The sequence below is a fragment of the Bos grunniens genome, chromosome 20 (assembly GCF_055505025.1).
Source record: "Bos grunniens cultivar Pamir isolate PY7600 chromosome 20, Bosgru_T2T1.0, whole genome shotgun sequence".
Classification (NCBI taxonomy): Eukaryota; Metazoa; Chordata; class Mammalia; order Artiodactyla; family Bovidae; genus Bos; species Bos grunniens.
The window spans coordinates 40,055,909-40,077,045 of NC_141184.1; the positions used below are offsets into that span (position 1 = coordinate 40,055,909).

General features: G+C 37.1%; 1 protein-coding gene and 1 long non-coding RNA gene across 4 annotated transcripts in view; one reads left to right on the top strand and one right to left on the bottom strand.

Moving 5' to 3' along the window:
- Positions 1-21,137, bottom strand: part of LOC147350285 (uncharacterized) — a 171,460-nt gene that overhangs the window by 147,744 nt on the left and 2,579 nt on the right. The gene's annotated exons all lie outside the window — the stretch shown is intronic.
- CCDC152 (coiled-coil domain containing 152) overlaps positions 1-21,137 on the top strand; it is a 40,845-nt gene that overhangs the window by 12,096 nt on the left and 7,612 nt on the right. For 2 of the 3 annotated variants that reach the window (XM_086361591.1, XM_086361593.1), the window contains exons 4-6: positions 5,100-5,168; positions 16,691-16,755; positions 20,370-20,472. In XM_086361591.1, the coding sequence (XP_086217717.1) occupies positions 5,100-5,168; positions 16,691-16,755; positions 20,370-20,472 (237 nt within the window). The remainder of the gene's footprint in view (positions 1-5,099; positions 5,169-16,690; positions 16,756-20,369; positions 20,473-21,137) is intronic. The other variant, XM_086361592.1, reaches the window with a different exon arrangement.

The following is a 21,137-nucleotide window of genomic DNA, read 5'->3' on the forward strand; positions in this document are numbered from 1 at the left end:
AAAATAATGAATGATCTTCTATTTTATGGGGCTTCCGTGGTGGCTCACATTTAGTAAAGAATCCGCATGCAATGCAAGAGACCCAGGTAAAATTCCTTACTGAGCCAGTTTCTGTTTTAAAAAATGTGTTTAGAGAGCCACCTTGTGTTCTAAATTTAAAAATACACAGTTTGGAAACATTCGGTATACTTTCAGTTTCAGGGTTCTGTTTTCAATTTGCTAATTACTGAGATAACATACTTTAAAGGCAATGGCACCCCACTCCAGTACTCTTGCCTGGAAAATCCCATGGACGGAGGAGCCTGGTGGGCTGCAGTCCATGGGGTCGTGAAGAGTCGGACATGACTGAAGTGACTTAGCATAGTATAGCATAGCATGCATGCTGGATTCGTGCTTCTAAAGGTGCAAGGACAAGTGATGGCAGGATCTGTGCCTCCATTTTTAATTGCAGCAGCTAATACAGTAATATACACGAAGTAGGTAATGTCAGTTGTCATTTAACCATCATTCTGTTACTAGGACTCAGCAACAGAACAAAATGAAGGATGGTGGGAACTTTGAGTTGGCGATAGGGGAGGTAGAGTGGGAAAAAGGAGGAGTAGAACCTTGTACTTGCATAAAGCTTTTAACTTCTACCGAATACTTTCATTTCTATTAATGTAGTTGAAGTACATGGAGACTGAGTTATAGGACCTCTAACTGAAAATGGGAAGTTTTGAACTCTCCCCTCACAGCATTGGTTCTCTCATTTAGTTAATAAATACAAAAACTATTGAACACTTATGAAATAGTCATCACATTATGCCGAGGTCCAGCCCCGGCTGATCCAGGGTATTCGAAGGAGAGACGGCTTAGGCGACCTATTTATTTATTTATTTATCAAAGATATAAAGAGTAATAGAATGAGGATAGCTCAGTAGGAAAATTCAGTGGAGAAAAGAAGCTGAGTAGCTTGGTTTACGCGGAAAATCAATATAACCCGTGACACCAGGTTAGCTCTGACCACGGAGGCCGCAGGCGCCCTCTCGAATAGCGGAAGGTGCCCCACCTTAGACACCTTCTCAAGTGGGTCTTAGAAGCCCAGGCAAATAAATGGTCGCAGAGGATATCCATGCTCCAGATGGAGACTCAGCTGGAAGTTAAGGGGAAGAATGACATGGGGAGACCAAGCGTTGGTGAGCAAGGCCCGTAGCTGTATTTTTAACAGGGGCTTATATACCCTAAGTTACACATAGAGGATAATAGGGGATGCAAAGTCAGCAGTTTTTGATCCTTATCAAAAACCAGGGTTTCTTTCCTGCAAATTTATCGTATACAAATGGTTTAGGTGATTTACATCATCTTCTGGCCAGAAGGCTTATTAACATTTTATGACTCTTGACAAGGACTTATCAACAAAGACTTATTTTCTCTAAGAGTAATTATTTTAAGGTTTGGCGCCATCTTCCGAAGATAAAATTGCATTCCTATAGGGCGGATGTGTAATGGGTTTACAACAAAGGAAAGAATTTATTACCTTAAGGGTCTAAAGTTACTAACACCAAGGCCACTACTTATTTTTTCTACATACAAACTATATTAATTAATACACATTCAAGGATACAATACAGGGGATGTGGAAACTTGGCAACAAGCATTGGCTCATCAATGAAATCTTTTACTAGTTTTATTCTGACAGTTTCTAACTCTCTGAGAGGCTCTAAACTATTTGAATATCTTAAGCTTCCTGTGCCTCTCGAGGCTGGGAGACTGTAAACAATCGTATGCATAGCTGTAGGAGTCCGGGTAAACTTGTCAGGCGAGTTAGAGAGCTATCTGAGGGGTTTGGATTTAAACACTCCTAGTTGCCCAGGAACTTTATTAATTGGAGCTGTAAGTTAACTCTTTGACAGAGAGAGCGAGATGGTGGTGGGGGACAGCCCCCAGTAAAGTCAGAGGTGAGAGCACAAAGCAATAAAGTAGGCAGACTCTGGTTTTTTGGGGGGTAGATGCTCGAGAATATCCGGGGGGACTCCTGAGGCTCGATCCCACCTTTGTGTATGCCGAGCCTCCTTCCTCATGACCTTTGTCATGAGTGGAATGTCTCTCGGGCTCCTGGCAACATTAGAAGTAAGGATTATCAAAATAAATATCTTTACCTGAAAGAGTTCACTGTCTAGTGGGAGAAACCATCTAACTAAAATGTAATGTGAACAATGGATAAAAGTAATATATACAAATTGTGGGACACAGAGGAGAGAAACAGTAACAATGTTAAATATCTGTGAATGAACTTAGAAAGTATATTTTTTCATTTGGTTGTCAGAACAACCTAATATAGGAGAAAAGTACATTACCCAGAGCGTCATAGTTACAAAGTAAAGAAGAAAAAAACTCTAATCCAGTTCTTTTGATTCCAAATTTCAAGGTTTCATCAGCATGTTATACAATTCCTGAGGAAGTCTTGAATTAAGAGCACAGGATTTAAAATGTGAAAAACCTGTGTTCAAACCTAGACCTACACATGTACTATGGAATCTTTGTTAAGTTACCAGATATCTATGGGTGACTTCCTCCTTTTGTGAAATCAAGATAATGATGCCAATTTCTCAGCATCAGTTTGAATACTGATTATAATGTTTATAATGTACTTAATGTAATGCCTGACAGGGTAAATATTCAATAATGTACTTTAATGTACCTAGACAACTTTTTACTGTTAGATAAAAGTATGTCACACTAATGCACAGTGGCTGAATATCCACTGTAGGTCTCTAAAACTGAAAGAAAGAGAATAAGGTTCAATGTTTAATAACCATTAAGCCAAGCACATAAGAACAAAATTGCCTAATCTTTCTTTTTAAAAATACTGTTACTCTTTGTGAAGTTTTCATCATTATATATTTAGCTACTATAATTGTAAACTTAAACTGGTGCAACCTGGGTTTCTCAAACTTATAGTAAAAATGTGATAGCAATAACTATCACTAAGTCTTTCTCTGGCTCTATTCCTGCCCTCTTTCCAGGGCCTCTCACCTATTCAGATTAGTCTGAAGAAGTGATCCTACGCCGATCTTCTTGGTATATTAAAGTAGTTAGAATCATTGGCGTTAGTGCTGGACTGCTTGAGTTCATGTTGTAGCTCTACCATCTACTACTTTTAAGTGTGAGTTTGGACAATTTGCTAAACTTCTATGTGTCAATTTCCTGATATGTAAAAATGAGGCAAATACTAGAATCAATGTCATAGAGTTAAAAGGGTTAAATGAATAGTTGCAAAGCATTTAAAATAGCAGTGTGTTATTATTCTTATACCACTGTTTCTCCATTTACTCCTTACCGTTATAATGCCTGTCAATCAAATCACTTAAAAAATATTTAGGAAATGACTATTATGGACCACAACTCTTCTAAGTACTAGGGAGAAATGTTAAACAAGACAGAAGATAGCCCCTGCTATCCTGAAGCTTACAGCCAAGGGCTGCTTAAAGTTACAGAAGTCTCCACCACTGTTGCCCCGCTTCAAATGTTTAGCTGTTGCCGGTGATACCAAGAATATACATACTGAAAGCTTATTTGCACATTTCGGGCTTGATTGCACAGAATTCTCCCATTATTCAAGAAGACATTGGCACCAAAGTTGCTGATGCCTTGTAACCCAACACATTGAGTTTTTACTCTTTGTCGCTACTCCCTTGTCCTAGGACTCAGGCAAGAGGACAGGTTAGAGGACAATGAGGAAGAAAAGCCTTATCTTCTCCCAAATGACACTTGTTCACCAGCTCTGACTATCTTTGAATAAAACTTCATTTTCCTTGACTCTCTTTCCTTGGAATGTTCTGACTCTCTTTCCTTGGAATGTTTTTATGGAAAAGCCACTTGGGTACGTGCCTCACAGTTCTCCAGACATATCCAAATGTGCCTTATTTCTAGGGTAGCTGTTGCTAAAGGCACATAGAGGGAATCCCTACTTTACTGGGTTTTTCATGCCTTAGAAAACTCATAACTAAATCATGGAGTGCATTTGACTTAAAGACTGATTTAAAAAGTGTTTATTACAGATGGCTAACAAGCACATGAAAAGATATTTAACATCACTCATTATTAAGAGAAATACAAATCAAAACTACAATGAGATACCACCTCACACCAGTCAGAATGGCCATCATAAAAAAATCTACCAATAAATGCTGGAGAGGGTGTGGAGAAGAGGGAACACTCTTGCATTGCTGGTGGGAATATAAACTGATACAACCACTATGGAAGATGGTATGGAGATTCCTTAAAGAGCTAGGAATAAAACCACCGTATGATCCAGCAATCCCACTCCTAGGCATACACCCTAAGGAAAAAAAAATTGAAAAAGACACATGTACCCCAATGTTCATTGCAGCACTATTTACAATAGCTAGAACATGGAAGCAACCTAGATGTTCGTCTACAGATGAAAGGATAAAGAAGCTGTGGTACATGTATACAGTGGAATACTACTCAGTCATAAAAAGGAACGCATTTGAGTCAGTTCTAATGAGGTGGACGAACCTAGTGCCTATCATACAAAGTAAGTCAGAAAGAGAAAAGAGAAATATTGTATATTGACACATATATATATGGAATCTAAAAAGATGGCTTTGATGAATTTATTTTTAGGGCAGCAATGGAGAAACAGAGATAGAGAACAAACCTACGGACATAGAGGAGGGGAGGACTGAGAAGGGGAGGTGTGTGGAGAGGATAAAATGGAAATTTACAATACCATATGTAAAATAGATAGCCAATGGGAATTTGCTGTCTGACTCGGGGAACTCAAACAAGGGCTCTGTGACAGGCTGAAGGGTGGTAAGGGGAGGGAGATGGGAGGGAGGCTTGGGAGGGAGGGGATGTGTGTACCAATGGCTGGTCCTTATTGATGTATGACAGAAAACCACAAAATTCTATAAAGCAATTACCCTTCAATGTAAAAAAAAAAAGTGTATTATATGACTTATTTTGAGATACCTGGTTGCTTTATTAAGTCTCATAATTGTCAATTAAATATTATTTTAAGTATTTTTTAACTTTGAGATAATAATTCCAAAAAGAAAGTAAATATTCAAATAGATTTGTCTTTTATGTTTTAGAATGTGCTACTCTTCATGATATGATAAAAGGGCTACAGCATACCATTGAATATCAACATAATTTGAAGGGTAAGTTAGAAAAAAAGTAAAATCTAAAAAAAAAGGTTGTATTTAAGCATCTTTAAGAATAGAAAGTTTTTACATTGCTGACAGTAATCTTCTCTTAATCTGATCTTGTTAAATTTATCAGCTAAGAGCAGGATTCCTTACTACTCAATAATATCTTCCTAAATTATTGTAAAATAAGAAATGTCATGCTGAATAGAACAATTCAGTCATATTCTGACAAAAACGTCAGGGTTTTATAGTTGATTATAATAATTCTCTTTATTACTTTAGAAAGGTTAGAAGTATATTTATTCCCAGTAGTATTCTTGGTCTTTAATAACCTTGTGTTCAGTTTTAAAGGATGGGTATTATGAGTAATTACTTCATGAGTATTCTGTTCAAACCTCAGAGATAGTTTAGTTTACTATTTAATTTCTGTCATTGAGTAAGGTTTTTATTTGTGTAAATTAAGCCAACATCTTCAGCCACCATTGAGAAAACAAGGCAACCAAGTGTTTTGTCTTGCTTTAATTTAGCTACAGTGCAATGTTAGTGGCATTTTCCTCTACTATAATTAATTAATTAATAAAAGTCACTCAGTCATGTCCCACTCTTTGCGACCCCATCACCATACAGTCCATGGAATTCTCCAGGCCAAAATACTGGAGTGGGTAGCCTTTCCCTTCTCCAGGGGATCTTCCCAACCCAGGGATTGAACCCAGGTCTTCCGCATTGCAGGTAGATTCTTTACCAGCTGAGCCACAAGGGAAGCCCAAGAATACTGGAGTGGGTAGCTTATCCCTTCTCCTAGGGTCTTCCTCCACTATATTAGAGTTTAAACTAAATTGCCTCCAAGATCTCATAAAACTGACACCAAACAATAAGAATTTTTTATCTTAGTCCTCTGCTTTTCTCATAATGAAACTACTTTACATATATAGGGGAGATACAATACTGACCTTTTGTGGTATTTATTTGATGTGTTATTCCTTATAGTCTTTTAAGAACTACTATTAGTTTTTACTTTTCCCCCATTGGTTTACCTTAAAATATTTCCTCAAGTGTTAATGAAACAAATATAGGAATTGGATCAGAAGACTTCACACTTAAACTGCCGAACAGCTTCTGCAGTACATAAAGGATTCATTTCCATGTTGATACACCACTAAGAGCTGTTCTGGAGATCAAGAAGGGTAGTAGATAGGGAGCCATATCATCTCCAATATCTTTTTTTAAATTTTTTCCTGCAGATGTCTGATCACGGTATGTCCCATAGGTTTTTGCTTGGCTTAGTTCTAGCATCCTGCTCATTTTTTCCCAGTATTTGATCCCTATCCCACACCTGGTTTGGGCTTTCATTTTTCCATCTCAGTGCAAAGGGCTCAGAAAAACTTTTCCTTTCTCTGACTAAATATGACACCTAGCTGCATTTTTTTTAATGTATCTGTTCATAATCCTTTACAGGATTCAACTCTTTCCAGGAGTTTAACCCTTTCTAGGATTTTGTTCAAATAAAACATCTACCAGAGATTAACATTAAATACTTTGAAGTTCCAGAAAGTTGATTATAATTATAAACATGTTAAACATATTGCTTTATAAGAGGTTATCAAATATCTACCATAGTCAAGAATATTATATTTTCACAGACATGGTAGTACAGATCTTTTAATAATCCATTTCTGAAAAATGGATATCCTATGCTGCCTCTCAGGAAGAAATAGTGATTCACTGATTTCATTTGTCCAGTGCTCCTACAGGTTTTGCCCAACATGATAGATGTGAACTACCTATCTTTCTTCTCTTTGATCTGTTTGATTCTCAAGATTGTATGGATAATTTGCTTATCAAGGTTACAGTGGTTGTAAATGTCTGCCTCCCCAGAAACTATTTCCTTTTCTTAATATAAACCTGACTTTTTTTCTAAGATTCATTCTTAATCCACGTGATCATATGCCTCGGGAGAAGCTAGTTACACCCCAATTCCAAGGGAGGGCTTCTGAAATATTTTCCTCTCTCCCAAAAAACTGTTATTCTGGTTGTTGTTAAGTCTGCATATAATGCCTGAAATTGTTGCAGACTGTTTGCTTTCAACCTGAAAGTGATGACAGCATTGAGGAGAGCAGCAAGAAAAGACTAGAAGGATATGGTGTCTTGACTGCATTATTGAGTTACTGAATCAGTTGCCCTCTAAGCTTAAGAGTTTCTTCAGCCACTATGAGAGAAATGATACCTCCCTTTACTCTCATCCATCAGTCTTTTCAGTAGGTGCTTATGGGCTGTGTAAAAGATGATCCATTGAGATGCAGAAAGAAAACAACACAATTCCTATTAATGCTTATTTTTTATTAAAAGTAGTCAGTCATGTACTGGAGAAGGAAATGGCAACCCAGTCCAGTACTCTTGCCTGGAAAATCCCATGGGCGGAGGAGCCTGGTAGGCTACAGTCATGGGATCGTGAAGAGTCAGACACGACTGAGCCACTTCACTTTCACTTTTCACTTTTATGCATTAGAGAAGGAAATGGCAACCCACTCCAGTGTTCTTGCCTGGAGAATCCCAGGGACGGAGGAGCCTGGTGGGCTGCCGTCTATGGGGTCGCACAGAGTCGGACACGACTGAAGCAACTTAACAGCAGCAGCAGCAGCTACTTACAATCAAAATAATCCTTTCAAACTGGACAGTAGCTTTAAGAAATAAAATATGTTTGACAATAATACTAATAATGCAAGCACAAATCAGCAATAAAAAAGTAGCAAAAAAGTAGCAGAGCTGTCACTTCTACCCTTGTACAAGTTCAGAAACATTAAAAAGTTTAATGAAAAACTATCATAACTGATGAAATGTCAGCCAATGGTGGCCAAGTGTAACTGCCTTTGAAAAAATTAATCTATAGCAGGACTGTTTACAAATGAATATTTAGAAATGGTTCCATCATTAAGTGATTGGGGGCCAAAAATGTGTCAACTTTAAACATTCTTACATGCGTATTAAACTTGGCATAGAAAGCTAAATTCAATTAAAAATTCTTCAAACAATGATCTAACAATGATTCTCAACCCTTTGTTAAATGTTTGTTTTCAAAAATCTTTTGAGAGGCTTATAACAACATCAAGGAAGATGGATTTGACAGAATTTCAAAAACAAATCACTTTTGCCTAATCAGTGTTTGGGACTGAAAAATGAGTACAGTAGGCCCTTCATATCTGCAGGTCCTGCATCCATGGATTCAACCAACCCAGACTGAAAATACTTGAAAAAAATTTCAGAAAGTTTCAAAAAAGCAAAACTTGAATTTGCTAAGGGCTAGTAATGGCACCCCACTCCAGTACTCTTGCCTGGAAACTCCCATGGACGGAGGAGCCTGGTAGGCTGCAGTCCATGGGGTCGCGAAGAGTCAGACATGACTGAGAGACTTCACTTTCACTTTCCACTTTCACGCATTGGAGAAGGAAATGGCAACCCACTCCAGCGTTCTTGCCTGGAGAATCCCAAGGATAGAGGAGCCTGGTAGGCTGCTGTCTATGGGGTTGCACAGAGTTGGACATGACTGAAGCGACTTAGCAGCAGCAGTAACTATTAATGGCAGAAAGCAAAGAGGAATAAAGAGCCTCTTGATGAAGGTGAAAGAAGACAGTTAAAAAGCTGACTTAAAACTCAATATTAAAAAAACTAAGATCATGGCATCCAGTTCCATCCCTTCATGGCAAAAAGAAGGGGAAAACGTGGAGGCAGTGACAGATTTCCTCGACTGCTTCTTGGCAGGAAATCTATGACCAACCTAGAAAGTGTATTAAAAAGCAGAGACATCACTTTGCTGACAAAGGTCCATCTAGTCAAAGCTTTGGTTTTTCCAGTAGTCATGTACTGATGTGAGAGCTGGACCATAAAGAAGGCAGAGCACCAAAGAATTGATGCTTTCAAACTGTGGTGCTAGAGACGACTCTTGAGAGTCCCTTGGACAGCAAAGAGATCAAACCAGTCAATCCTAAAGGAAATCAGGACTAAATATTCATTGGAAGGATTGATGCTGAAGCTCCAATGATTTGGCCACCTGATACGAACAGCTTACACTTTGGAAAAGACCCTGATGTTGGTAAAGATTGAAGGCAGGAAAAGAGGGCAAAAGAGGATGAGATGATTGGAGGACATCACTGATTCAATGGATGGGAACTTGGGCAAAGTCCACGAGATGGTGAAGGACAGGAAGGCCTGTCATGCTGCAGTCCATGGGGTTGCCAAGAATTGGACATGACTTGGTGAATGGACAACAACAAAAGTAACTATTTACATTGTATTTATAACTATTAACATAGCATTTACATTGTATTAGGTGTTATAAGTAATCTAGAGATTAAAAAAAATATTAAAAAGATATACAGGATGTGCATAAATTATATGCTAATACTACACCATTTTATGTAAGGGGCTTGAGTATCCATGAATTTTGGTACCCACAGCAGTCCTGGAACTAATCTCCAATGGAAACCTAAGGATGACTGTGTTGTGATTTAGTAAGTACAGCCAGTAATGCATTTGAACCCGCAAATCCAAGTATCAAGACAGCCTGAATATTAAAAAAATTTTCATAATCAAAGAGTTAAATCAACATTGTAAAAGCTACTGATGCATTTCCAGTGGCATTATCTCACTAAAATTTATCAACAATAATAGTGATTCAATAAAAAGTTTTATAACAGTGCTTTAAATAATATTAGAATAAATTAACATTTTTTTCCTCTTTAGTTCACCTTCTTAACTTCTACTTGTATCCTTTTTAAGAATTATGTACAGTAAGAAAGTGATATATATATAATTTATAAATAGACAAGAATTGGGGTGTACATTCTCATTATTTTTATTAACAGGGCACACAATTATGAGAGTTTGGAGACTATTAGTTTAGAACTTCACTTTATCTGTTTGTCACTACTTTTTAGATTTTGTGATTTTGTTATTTATGTTGGCCCACCTATTCCCTCCTAATATTTACCAGTTACATGTGAGACAGTGGATGATCCCTCTTACCATTCCCTGATGGCTCAGTGGTAAAGAATCTGGCTGCCGATGCAGGAAACTCGGGTTTGATCCCTAGGTCAGGACGATCCCCTGGAGAAAGAATGGCGCAACCCACTCCAGTATTCTTGCCTAGAGAATCCTATGGACAGAGGAGCCTGGTGGGCTATAGTCCATGGGGTTGCAAAGAGTTGGACATGACTTAGCAACTAAACAACAACAAACCATTTATGGCAATAGCATTGGAATTTCATAACTTAAGGGAAAACTTGAGTCTCTCATTCTCATGAGTGATTGGATGATTAAGTTAAATATATTTTCTGAGATGTTCTCATTGTCAAGGACCAAAGAAGCTCTTCATTTATTACTGCTAACCTGACACAGAGAAGGAAAGTCATGAAACAATATTTAATGACATCTGTTATGCTGGAGACATCTATCAGGCTGGAGAAAGGCAAGGGCCCATTGTGTAGATTATGCAAAAGTGTTGGCAGCCTTTTATACTATGAGCCTTTGTTTTCTTGCTGCTTCATTACCCCAAAGAATGAATTCATTCTATCTTTGAAATAATATGTATTTGGAGTTCAGGATATGAACATAAAACAGAGTATGATTCATCCAATATATCATAAATGATAGGAATATTTTTATATTGTTTCTTATATTATTGTAAAAGTATTATTCTATATTCTACTTTAGGAGAATCTCAGTAATTCACTATATGAGAGATAGTGACATTATACCTGCTAACTTATCATCAGTGGTTATTACTGCCCAGACAAAGGAAACAAGATTCAGAGCCTTTTTTCCACTAGAGGAGAATTATTGCGATATAACCAGCCCTAGATCAATTGAATTTCAGGCATTTAAACACATGAGCAGTGAAAAGAGAAAAAAATAGAGACATGAAATCAGCCGAATATTCAGAGCACCTCCAAAATCAGTAGAATTCAAACATATTTGCCAATTTTCTCTAAATAATTTATTACAACTTAATATTGCTTTTTTCCTGTCTGAACTGAGCCTGAATAACTTAAATTTATTTGAGCCCTTATACTCTAAAAGAGTGGATTTTAAGGAAGACATTGTTATGGACAGTGCAGCTTTACTGTACAAAATTGTTCTAAACAAAATGATGTAGTCAAAACTGATCACTGATCAGAATGTTTTGAAAAGAGCAAAAGCATATATTCAGTGTTATTCTATAAAAGAATTGTATGAGAAACTAAGCTAATCCATGATCAACTACTACTTAAGAAAAAAAATAACGCTTACATGAAAATTAGTTTGAATAATGTAGAAATACTTCTTTCAATGTAATTGTGAGAAAGACCTTCTTAAAATAATCAGACTTGTTCAGTTCAGTCGCTCAGTCGTGTCCAGCTCTTTGGGACCCCATGAATCGTAGCACGCCAGGCCTCCCTGTCCATCACCAAATCCCAGAGTTCACCCAGACTCACGTCCATCGAGTCAGTGATGCCATCCAGCCATCTCATCCTCGTCCCCTTCTCCTCCTGCCCCCAATCCCTCCCAGCATCAGAGTCTTTTCCAATGAGTCAACTCTTTGCATGAGGTGGCCAAACTACTGAAGTTTCAGCTTTAGCATCATTCCTTCCAAAGAAATCCCAGGACTGATCTCCTTCAGAATGGACTGGTTGGATCTCCTTTCAGTCCAAGGGACTCTCAAGAGTCTTCTCCAACACCACAGTTCAAAAGCATCAATTCTTCAGAGCTTATAGTATATCTTTTGAAGAATGCTATCATATTTATATAAGCATCTTTTAAGTATGGGGAAATGACTTCTTATGAATATGTACTGTAGAATCTTCATTATTTAAAAATTGCCACCTTCCAAGAGAGATTTCCTAAAGGAACATTAAAAGGAAGGTAAAGAACAAAACCTATAAATAATTTTGGCCACCAACATAATTTTCAGGGCACAGTGCAAAGTGAAAACATGGAGTCCATGTTCAAAAATTAGGGAAAAAAATAACATTAAAGGTTCTGAAATATAAAGCTTCTTCCTTTCTTTTGTGATCTCTCAGTTGTCAGGATATTTTGTTGTTTAATATCACTCAATGAAAAATGCTTTTAATTTTAATTATGAGCATGAATTTTACTATTTACCTTTCTGTTGTACAAACTAGTTTTAAATTCAAAGAACACAACTCATATGTGGAAGTACAGAAGTACACAATTAATACTTCATAGTTTATACATGTATATCTGTTTCATTCTTACCAGAATAGAGAAAATGCTACACAAAACTACCTCAACCATTTTTCATTCATTTTAATTCTTGAGACATGCACATTCTACCAACACTCTCTACCTTCTGCTTACTGATGAATAAAAAAAAGACTGAAATGAAAAATAACTATGAATTTCCCTATTTTTCCTTTTGTTCCATGTCATCATTTTTTGTCTGGCTAATAGAGAGAAGTAACAGAAGTAGTAAGAAAGGATATGATAGAGTTGCTTGGTCATTCATGTTTCTTAGAAGACCATTTCCTTCTTTCTGGATTTAAAGCAAAATCTAGCTCAGGTTAGACAGCAATTCCTTGTCAAATATCAGGACCAGGTGGACTCTACAGTGATCAAGATGCTATTTGAGTTTATCTCTGCTCCAGCCAGTGCAGCAAGAGCCTTATACCTTAAGGAAGTAGAGATATGTGTTTGAAAATCTAATGTAAAATCTGGGAAGATGATGAAAAAGAGCTGTGCCAACAATAATAATATAACATGGATTATAATAATAATATAACATGGATTATACTACAGATGAAAGCCAACAAAAAGCCAACTGAGGAGCACTATAAAATATTAAGGAGGTTAGCTGTTTCTTCAGTAGATGACTTTAATTCATAGGTAAATTATGTGCCTCTGTTTAGCATAATTATAGATATGCCAAAGCTAGATACTAACATAACATTTAGATGGGTTGATCAATATTTCTGGCAGAGGGAAGACTTAACATCATTAAAATGTCATTTTCCTGAATTTAATATACACATTTCATGTAGTTTAAATTAAAATATTAAATTTAGGGGTAAAGGAGAAGATTGCATAAGCTAATCTTACAGTTCATTTGACAGAAGAAACAAATAAACAAAAACAGAAAGTATGAAAAATAAGAAGAACGTAAGGGAGGAGGACTTCCACTACCAGAAAATAGCATGCTCTGAAGCCATTGTAATGAAATCAATATGGTATTGGCATAGAAAGTGAAAAATACATCCATGGAAAGAATGATCTAGATTCTAGAGACAGGCCCCAGTATTTGCTAACTTAATGATTGATGCAAGGAATATTTCAATCTATTGAAAAAGAATATTTTAAAGTATGGTACTGACACAACTATCTTACCATCTGGAAAGTTTTCCAACCATATCAAAAATAAATTCCAGATGGATTAAAAAAAAAACACTTTAGTACAAAAAAGAACAATAGAAACTTAAAATCCAGGAAAAGCATACAACCTGGAGCTGAGGGATATCATCTTAACCAATCTGAGAACCTCAGTTACTATATAAAGAAAAAAAGACTCAACACACCTTCTTAACAACAATGCAACCAAAGTACGAACAACAACAATGCAAAAAGAACCCTACATGTTATGTGTAAAACAAAAGTCAAAAAGCAAATAATTTATTTGAAATAAAAGTGTTTTCAAATACCAACGTAGTTTATATCTACAATACAAAGAGTTCTACAAATTAATCAGCAGGAACAAAGAGAATTTTTAAATGGGCACCTTTAATGTCTGGCTCAGGTACAGATCCTTGCTCTGTTTCAAACCCTCACCACACACTAAATCAGGACTGACTTTTTCCTGATCTAAGTATATGATTTTCCTTAAAACACCTAGTGGTTAACAAGAATGAATATAGAAAAATGTGAAGCACCCTCCTTCTCCATCATGCCTTGTCAAGAGAAGAGTTTTGATTTTTAAAAAAATGTCAAAATTATGATAGGTATGAAATAATAGGGCAAATTGAAGATGCAAAACTGTATTTTACTTAAATTCATTTTTTCCTAAGTTTTCCTTAATAGGGCATTATATAACTATGGTTCTCAATAATATTGTTCAAAGATTAAACCTTCCTTTCCTTCTAGTTTAGCTTAGCTTACTATATCAACTCATCTTCTTTTTAAAAGTATTTATTTATTTGGCCACACCCAGTCTTAGTTGCAGTGTATGGGATCTAGTTCCCTGACCAGGGATCGACCTCTGACTCCCTGCATTGAAAGGTCAGAGTCTTAGCCACTGGACCCCCAGGGAAGCCCCTCATCTTTTTTGTACAGTAGTTTTGTTTCCCTCACCTATCCTAAAATACAAACTATACTAATCCTCAAATACAGACCAATCCAGCCATATACTTGCTTGACTTACAGTGCTATAGGCATAGGCACTGAAGGCTATTGGTAAACATAAATTGCAAAGTCATTTTGAGTCCCAGTTTCACATATACCCTTAATTTATCCAGGCTTTTAAATTTTTCATTCTTTAAGTCCCCAACTTTAAATATTTCTTTCTCATTAAACCTACTTTACTTTCTATTTCATAGAAAAAGTTGTCAGACATAAACTACCTGATTTCCTGTCACCCACTATCCCTTCTTCCCACTGCACTTCCTCCAGTGTATTCATACACAGACATATCCTTTCTTCTTCCTCCTCAGCTTTGAAGAAAAAAAATCCTTCTTCCTATCCAAAGTTATTTTTCCACTTAACTCTCATCTCTCATCACCTCTCTCTTCTGGGATGTTGCATCTTCTACTGTCCCTTCCTTTCTCATTTCCTTCTTTCTATTGGTCATTCCTCTCAGCTTTTAAACAACTCAGATCTCTCCCATATTTTCAATAAACACAACAAAGTGTCCTTGATTTTGTATTTATTCCCTCCAATTACTCTCACTCTTTCCTTTTGCAATGGAATCTCAAGGGAATAGTGTGCACTCACTATCTCTATTTCCTTAGCTTCATCTAGTTTTTGGGCTTCCCTGATAGCGCAGTTGGTAAAGAATCCGCCTGCAATGCAGGAGACCCCTGTTCGATTACTAGGTCTGGAAGATCCACTGGAGAAGGGATAGGCTACCCACTCCAATATGCTTGGGCTTCCCTTGTGGTTCAGCTGGTAAAGTGTCCACCTGCAATGTGGGAGACCTGGGTTCAATCCCTGGGTTGGGAAGATCCCCTGGAGAAGGGAAAGGCTACCCACTCCAGTATTCTGGGCTGGATTAGTCATACACGGACTATACAGTCCATGGGGTTGCAAAGAGTCAGACATGACTGAGCTACTTTCACTTCCACTTCACTTTTCATCTAGTCTTCAACTTAGAACAATTGGGCATCTCCCAAAGATTTCAGATTCAAAGTTCTCTCATTTCACCTTTTTATTGCATTTACTGCCATGGATTATAACCCCCATAAACTCTCTTCTCTTAGTAACACCCTCTCCTGCATCTCTGGACACTTCTTAGTCTCCTTTATAGGATAGTTTTCCTTTAGCCACCTCTAAATGTTTCTCAGCCTACAAGAAATATTCTCCTGGATATCTCAAGCATTTCAAATTTGGCATGATAAAGATAGAGATCCGTCATTCTAAATCCTAAAAATCTTCCCCTTTAAAATCTTCCCTAATTGATTAACAGTTTTCATCCACTCAAATCAGAAACCTAGAAGGCAAAGGTTCCCCTTTTGCTTTTGCCGCTGCTATCCAATCAGCATTAAGTTTCCTGATAATTCTATTGTCTATATAGTTATCTTTATTTTCCATTGTCTCTTACTGCCAGTGACCTACTTTAGGCTCCCATTATTTCTTACTTGATCTGTTACTGATGTATGGACATCCTCTGGGTTCAACCCCTTCCCTATTCATCTTCTGCACTGCCAGATAATCTTTTTGAACATGTAACTAATAATTTCATTTCACTGTTCAGAATTCTTTGGTGAGTCTATAACCTATAAAATAAAATTCAAAGTTTTTCATCTAGAATCTGTCTACTTCCTATAAAGTTACTTCCCCAATCTATTTAACACATTCTCCTTATAAATTTACACTCCAACAATACTGTACTTGAATTGTAATTTTCCCAAATGTGCTATATTGATTCAAGCCCAAAGTCTTCTGGATATTTTTCTGTATCTCTCTCCAACTTACTATTTAAGTCTCAGATCAAGTGCTCCCTCTTCTACAAACCTTTTCCTGACTTAGAACTGACCTAAGCTTTTCTTCCATATCACCCCACCATATTTCAGACACACTGCCATTACCAAACAGTTATCACAGCATTATCATAACTGCTTACACATCTATCTGTCTTACCACTAGGCTGTAAGTTCTTTGAAGAGCGATAATTTTTTTGTTTCAGCATTCCCAATGTCATTCACAGAGCCTAATGTGTAGTAGATTTTGTATTCACATGTTTAATACATACATGAACGAAAACTTGATGGATTAAAAATATTCCCATATTCATTGAAAAGTTCTATATATTATAATACTCTTCATTGACTTTTACACAGGTGAAAATGAACAACTAAAAAGAAATGCTGATCTTATGAAAGAAAAGTTTAAAATGCATGAACAGGTGAGTTTATGTGTCTTTATATTCTATCAAATACCTGTGGAGCATTGTCTTCCCAAATTAGGGGGGGGGGAGTCATTTTTAATTAATATAGGCAGCCAAAAAGATACAAGTTTTGCAGACCCTCAGTGTTTTACAAACTAATGTAACAGTATATTGCTTGCATTACTTTCTTTCAAACAAAAAGGGATGCAACAATTTTGCCATTTATTTAAAAAGTTATCTTAGAGTTTTTACTCTTCAGTATACTCTTAATTAGCACTTTATAAAAGCTTTTTTGTGATAAAGTGAATGCCTTCAGTATTTATGGTTTGAGTGATCTATTGAAATTTTATGGCACCATCCAAATGAAGAGAGCATTTTATGTGGGTCCCCAATTTTCTCCCAAGAGCCAGCATACACTCTGCTACTTTTTCTTATCTCCTATAAAAAGAGCATCATGATAATAATTATAGAACATAAAACCTAGTGCCTAGAACATAAAATATCCTCAATGAATATAAGTTCCCACCCCTCTGCCCTTTGGGAGGTTTATTATGCTTGTTTTTTCTCATCTCCCAAGAGCCAATATGTCAAACTCTGGCAGATCTAAGATTTCCAAAACTCAGCTTAGATCTGTATCCACCTTAGAACTTCAACTTGAAGGATCATCTCTGTTTCAATCTGGTTCTTAAAGAGCCTTTGAAGAAACACAAGCTAATTCTGTAAACATGCTGGGGCTTCTAGGTAATACTCAGGAGTAATGAATGGTATCTCATGTACTCTTGGAAAATTTAGCTTCTCATCACCAATTTTGAAATAATTTAAATATCCCTGGGTTATATCCCATTCTTTCTATTTCCTTTATATCTTTACTTTATTTTTCCATCCCTTTCATATCTTTCCTCTACATTTCAACAATAAATGTAGTCAGGGTGTAATTGGAACAGAAAGGGAGAAAACTTTTGCCTCCTCTTCTAAAATGTCAGATTGTAGAATACTTCTTTGTCTAAAATAATATGAATTTTCAGAGGGGTGGGAATGACAGAATAAACACCGTAACCCAAGATTCTGAGCTTATTAACTGCTGTCCAAAGCAAACTAAAGATTACCTCAACCTAATGAACATTCTCTAGTACAACACCTCCAGGCACATCCAAGACATACGGAGAACCACTCCCTAGAAATAAATTTTGGAGTTACTTACCAGCCATATTTATGAGACTGGAAGATTGGTAACTTGTATGTGAAGAATGCTTAAGTTTTATAAGAAGATATAACCAGAAGCTGTCCCTTGGAATTTAAAGTTCTCAAGAAAGCAAATGAAAAGAAGGCAATCAACAAGAACCTGTTGGAATTTTGTCCCCTTAAAAAGAAGAAAGGATTGGACTCTTTGGGGCTGTTACAGATTATACTAGAGGAGAAGAACCCAGTGAGATACAGCCTGGTACCAGCCCAGACGTTTAAGATAGGCTTCATGCCTCGAGACTACAGTGAAAATTCTCAGTCTTACCAAACTAATGGCAGCATGTCAGGTGGGAAAATCAATGGAGAATGAAAAGACATGTAGATTTGTCTCCTAGAGTTTCCCAGAGCAACAACTGCTTAGTGCACCAATTTGAGTCAGGAGTCATTTATGAAAGCCATTGTGTAGTTGTCCATCTAGAAATCTAGATTCAAGCATAGGAAAAATATCACAGTCTATGAGATTGACCCCTTCAGTCACCTACCTAACTTTAATCAAAGGCAATGGTTGGATAGGTTCAGCCATTCCTGTAAGTTTTCTGGCAAACTAAGTAACACAAGTAGGAATCCTGACTGTATCCTCTTGAATTTAAGGAAATTTTTAATTATATATATAAATTAATCTTTATTTTTAATTATAGCTGCTTAAACCAGTGGATCTTGACTTTTTTTCATCTCCTCAAATACCTGAATATACTGAATATCTATTAAAACCCATGAACCCTGATAAAAAAGTGCTCAAAAGGGCACATGCATGCATACAATTTCAGGAAGTTAACAGACCCTTGAAAACCCTTTATCTGGGTCTAGGGTAAGAACCTCTAACTAATAATTCTTATTAGCATTCTCATTCATTGAATACATATCAAGGGATATACACCAGGAGATAGGAATACAACAGTGAGTAAAAACAAAGTCCCTGCTTTTACAGTGCTTAACACACATGCGTGCCCAGTCATGTCCAACTCTTTGCAACCCCATAGACTATAGTCCACCAGGCTCCTCTGTCCATGGGATTTTGGCAAGAATCGTGAGTGGGTTGCCGTTTCCTACTCCAGGGGATCTTCCTGACCCAGGGATCAAACTCTCATTACTTGCATCTCCTGCATTGACAGGTAGATTCTTTACTACTGGTGCCTTACCATGTTTATTAGAAGATTTTTCTGGGCCTCCTGCCTGCATCATTGTCTCTTTCTTACTATCCCACTTCACTTTTATTCTTCCTTCTTTCCTTTACTCCTCTCCATCTAGAAATATACCTCTGGAAAAACTGAAAATTTAATCTCTCTGGTGGATTTCTCTTTCCACACTTCTCTCAACGCCTCTCTCTAGGGACTTCCCTGGTGGTACAGTACATAAGAGTCCACCTGACAGTACAGGGGACGTGAGTTTGATCCTTGATCTGGGCGGATTCCACATGCCACAGAGCAGCTGAGCCCATGCACCACAACTACTGAAGGCCATGTGCCTAGAGCCTGTGCTCTGCAACAGGAGAAACCACCACAGTGAGAAGCCCAGGCACCCCACCTAGAGAGTAGCCCTGCTCTCTGCAACTAGAGAAAGCCCTTGTACAACAGTGAAGACCCAGCACAACCGAAAAAATAAAATAAATACTTTTTTTAAATGCTACTCTCCTTATGAGCATAATAAATCACTTCTCTGCTTCAACAACCTATAAAACTAACCTCAGGAGGCTGTTGACCACTTCTCAGATCCCAAATTCATCCTTCTTTAGCCTCCTCATAAAGCTGACCCTTACCATAGATAATGCTTAACCTCCTTCTGGAAATTAGGGATGTTTATATAATTGTCAGAAATGGAAAATTCAGGCTACATTCAAAGAGATTGACCCTATGTTAAGGTAAGTTTGCTGCTGCTGCTAAGTCGCTTCAGTCGTGTCTGACTCTGTGCGACCCCATAGACAGCAGCCCACCAGGCTCCCCCGTCCCTGGGTTTCTCCAGGCAAGAACGCTGGAGTGGGTTGCCATTTCCTTTTCCAATGCATGAAAGTGAAAAGTGAAAGTGAAGTTGCTCGCTGGCTATCAAATGATACATAAAGTTGGCTCTACAATATACTTTGGCTTTTTTGAAATATTTTAATGTTCATGCCATTTCTGCACACACTTAAAATATTTTGAGCATCTATGATAAGTTATGGATATGGTGATGAGAATTCAGGAGGCAAAGATAAAAATCATTGTGTCTAGATGATCTGTCTACTTGAACAAGAAATTGGTCCTTCTCAAAGTTTAGCATTCAAACAATGAACAATATCTTTCCTCTCTAGATATAATTATATATCAAAAATTAATATAAACTTTGAAAATTTCATCTAATCAAAAGATGTGAACACATACTTAAATTGAACAATGAATATATGTTTTAATCTATAGGAACATAGGAATAATATTGCCAAACTTATGAGTGAAATGAAAATCAAAGAGGAGGGACATAAGATTGAAATAACAAAACTTTATCAAGATATGCAGAAAAAAGGTAAGTTTTTATTTTTAATTTACTGAATTCTAAGATACCATATATGCCAGAAAATTTGGAAAACTCAGTAGTGGCCACAGGACTGGAAAAGGTCAGTTTTCATTCCAATCCCAAAGAAAGATAATGCCAAAGAATGCTCAAACTACTGCACAATTGCAGTCATCTCACACGCTAGTAAAGTAATGCTCAAAATTCTCCAAGCCAGGCTTCAGCAGTATGTGAACCATGAACTTCCAGATGTTCAAGCTGGTTTTAGAAAAGGCACAGGAACCAGAGATCAAAGTGCCAACATCCGCTGGATCATGGAAAAAGCAAGAGAGTTCCAGAAAAACATCTATTTCTGCTTTATTGACTATGTCAAAGCCTTTGACTGTGTGGGTCACTGTGGAAAATTCTGAAAGAGATGGGAATACCAGACCACCTGATCTGCCTCTTGAGAAACCTGTATGCAGGTCAGGAAGCAACAGTTAGAACTGGACATGGAACAACAGACTGGTTCCAAATAGGAAAAGGAGTACGTCAAGGCTGTATATTGTCACCCTGCTTATTTAACTTCTATGCAGGGTACATCATGAGAAACGCTGGGCTGGAAGAAGCGCAAGCTGGAATCAAGATTGCCAGGAGAAATATCAATAACCTCAGATATGCAGATGACACCACCCTTA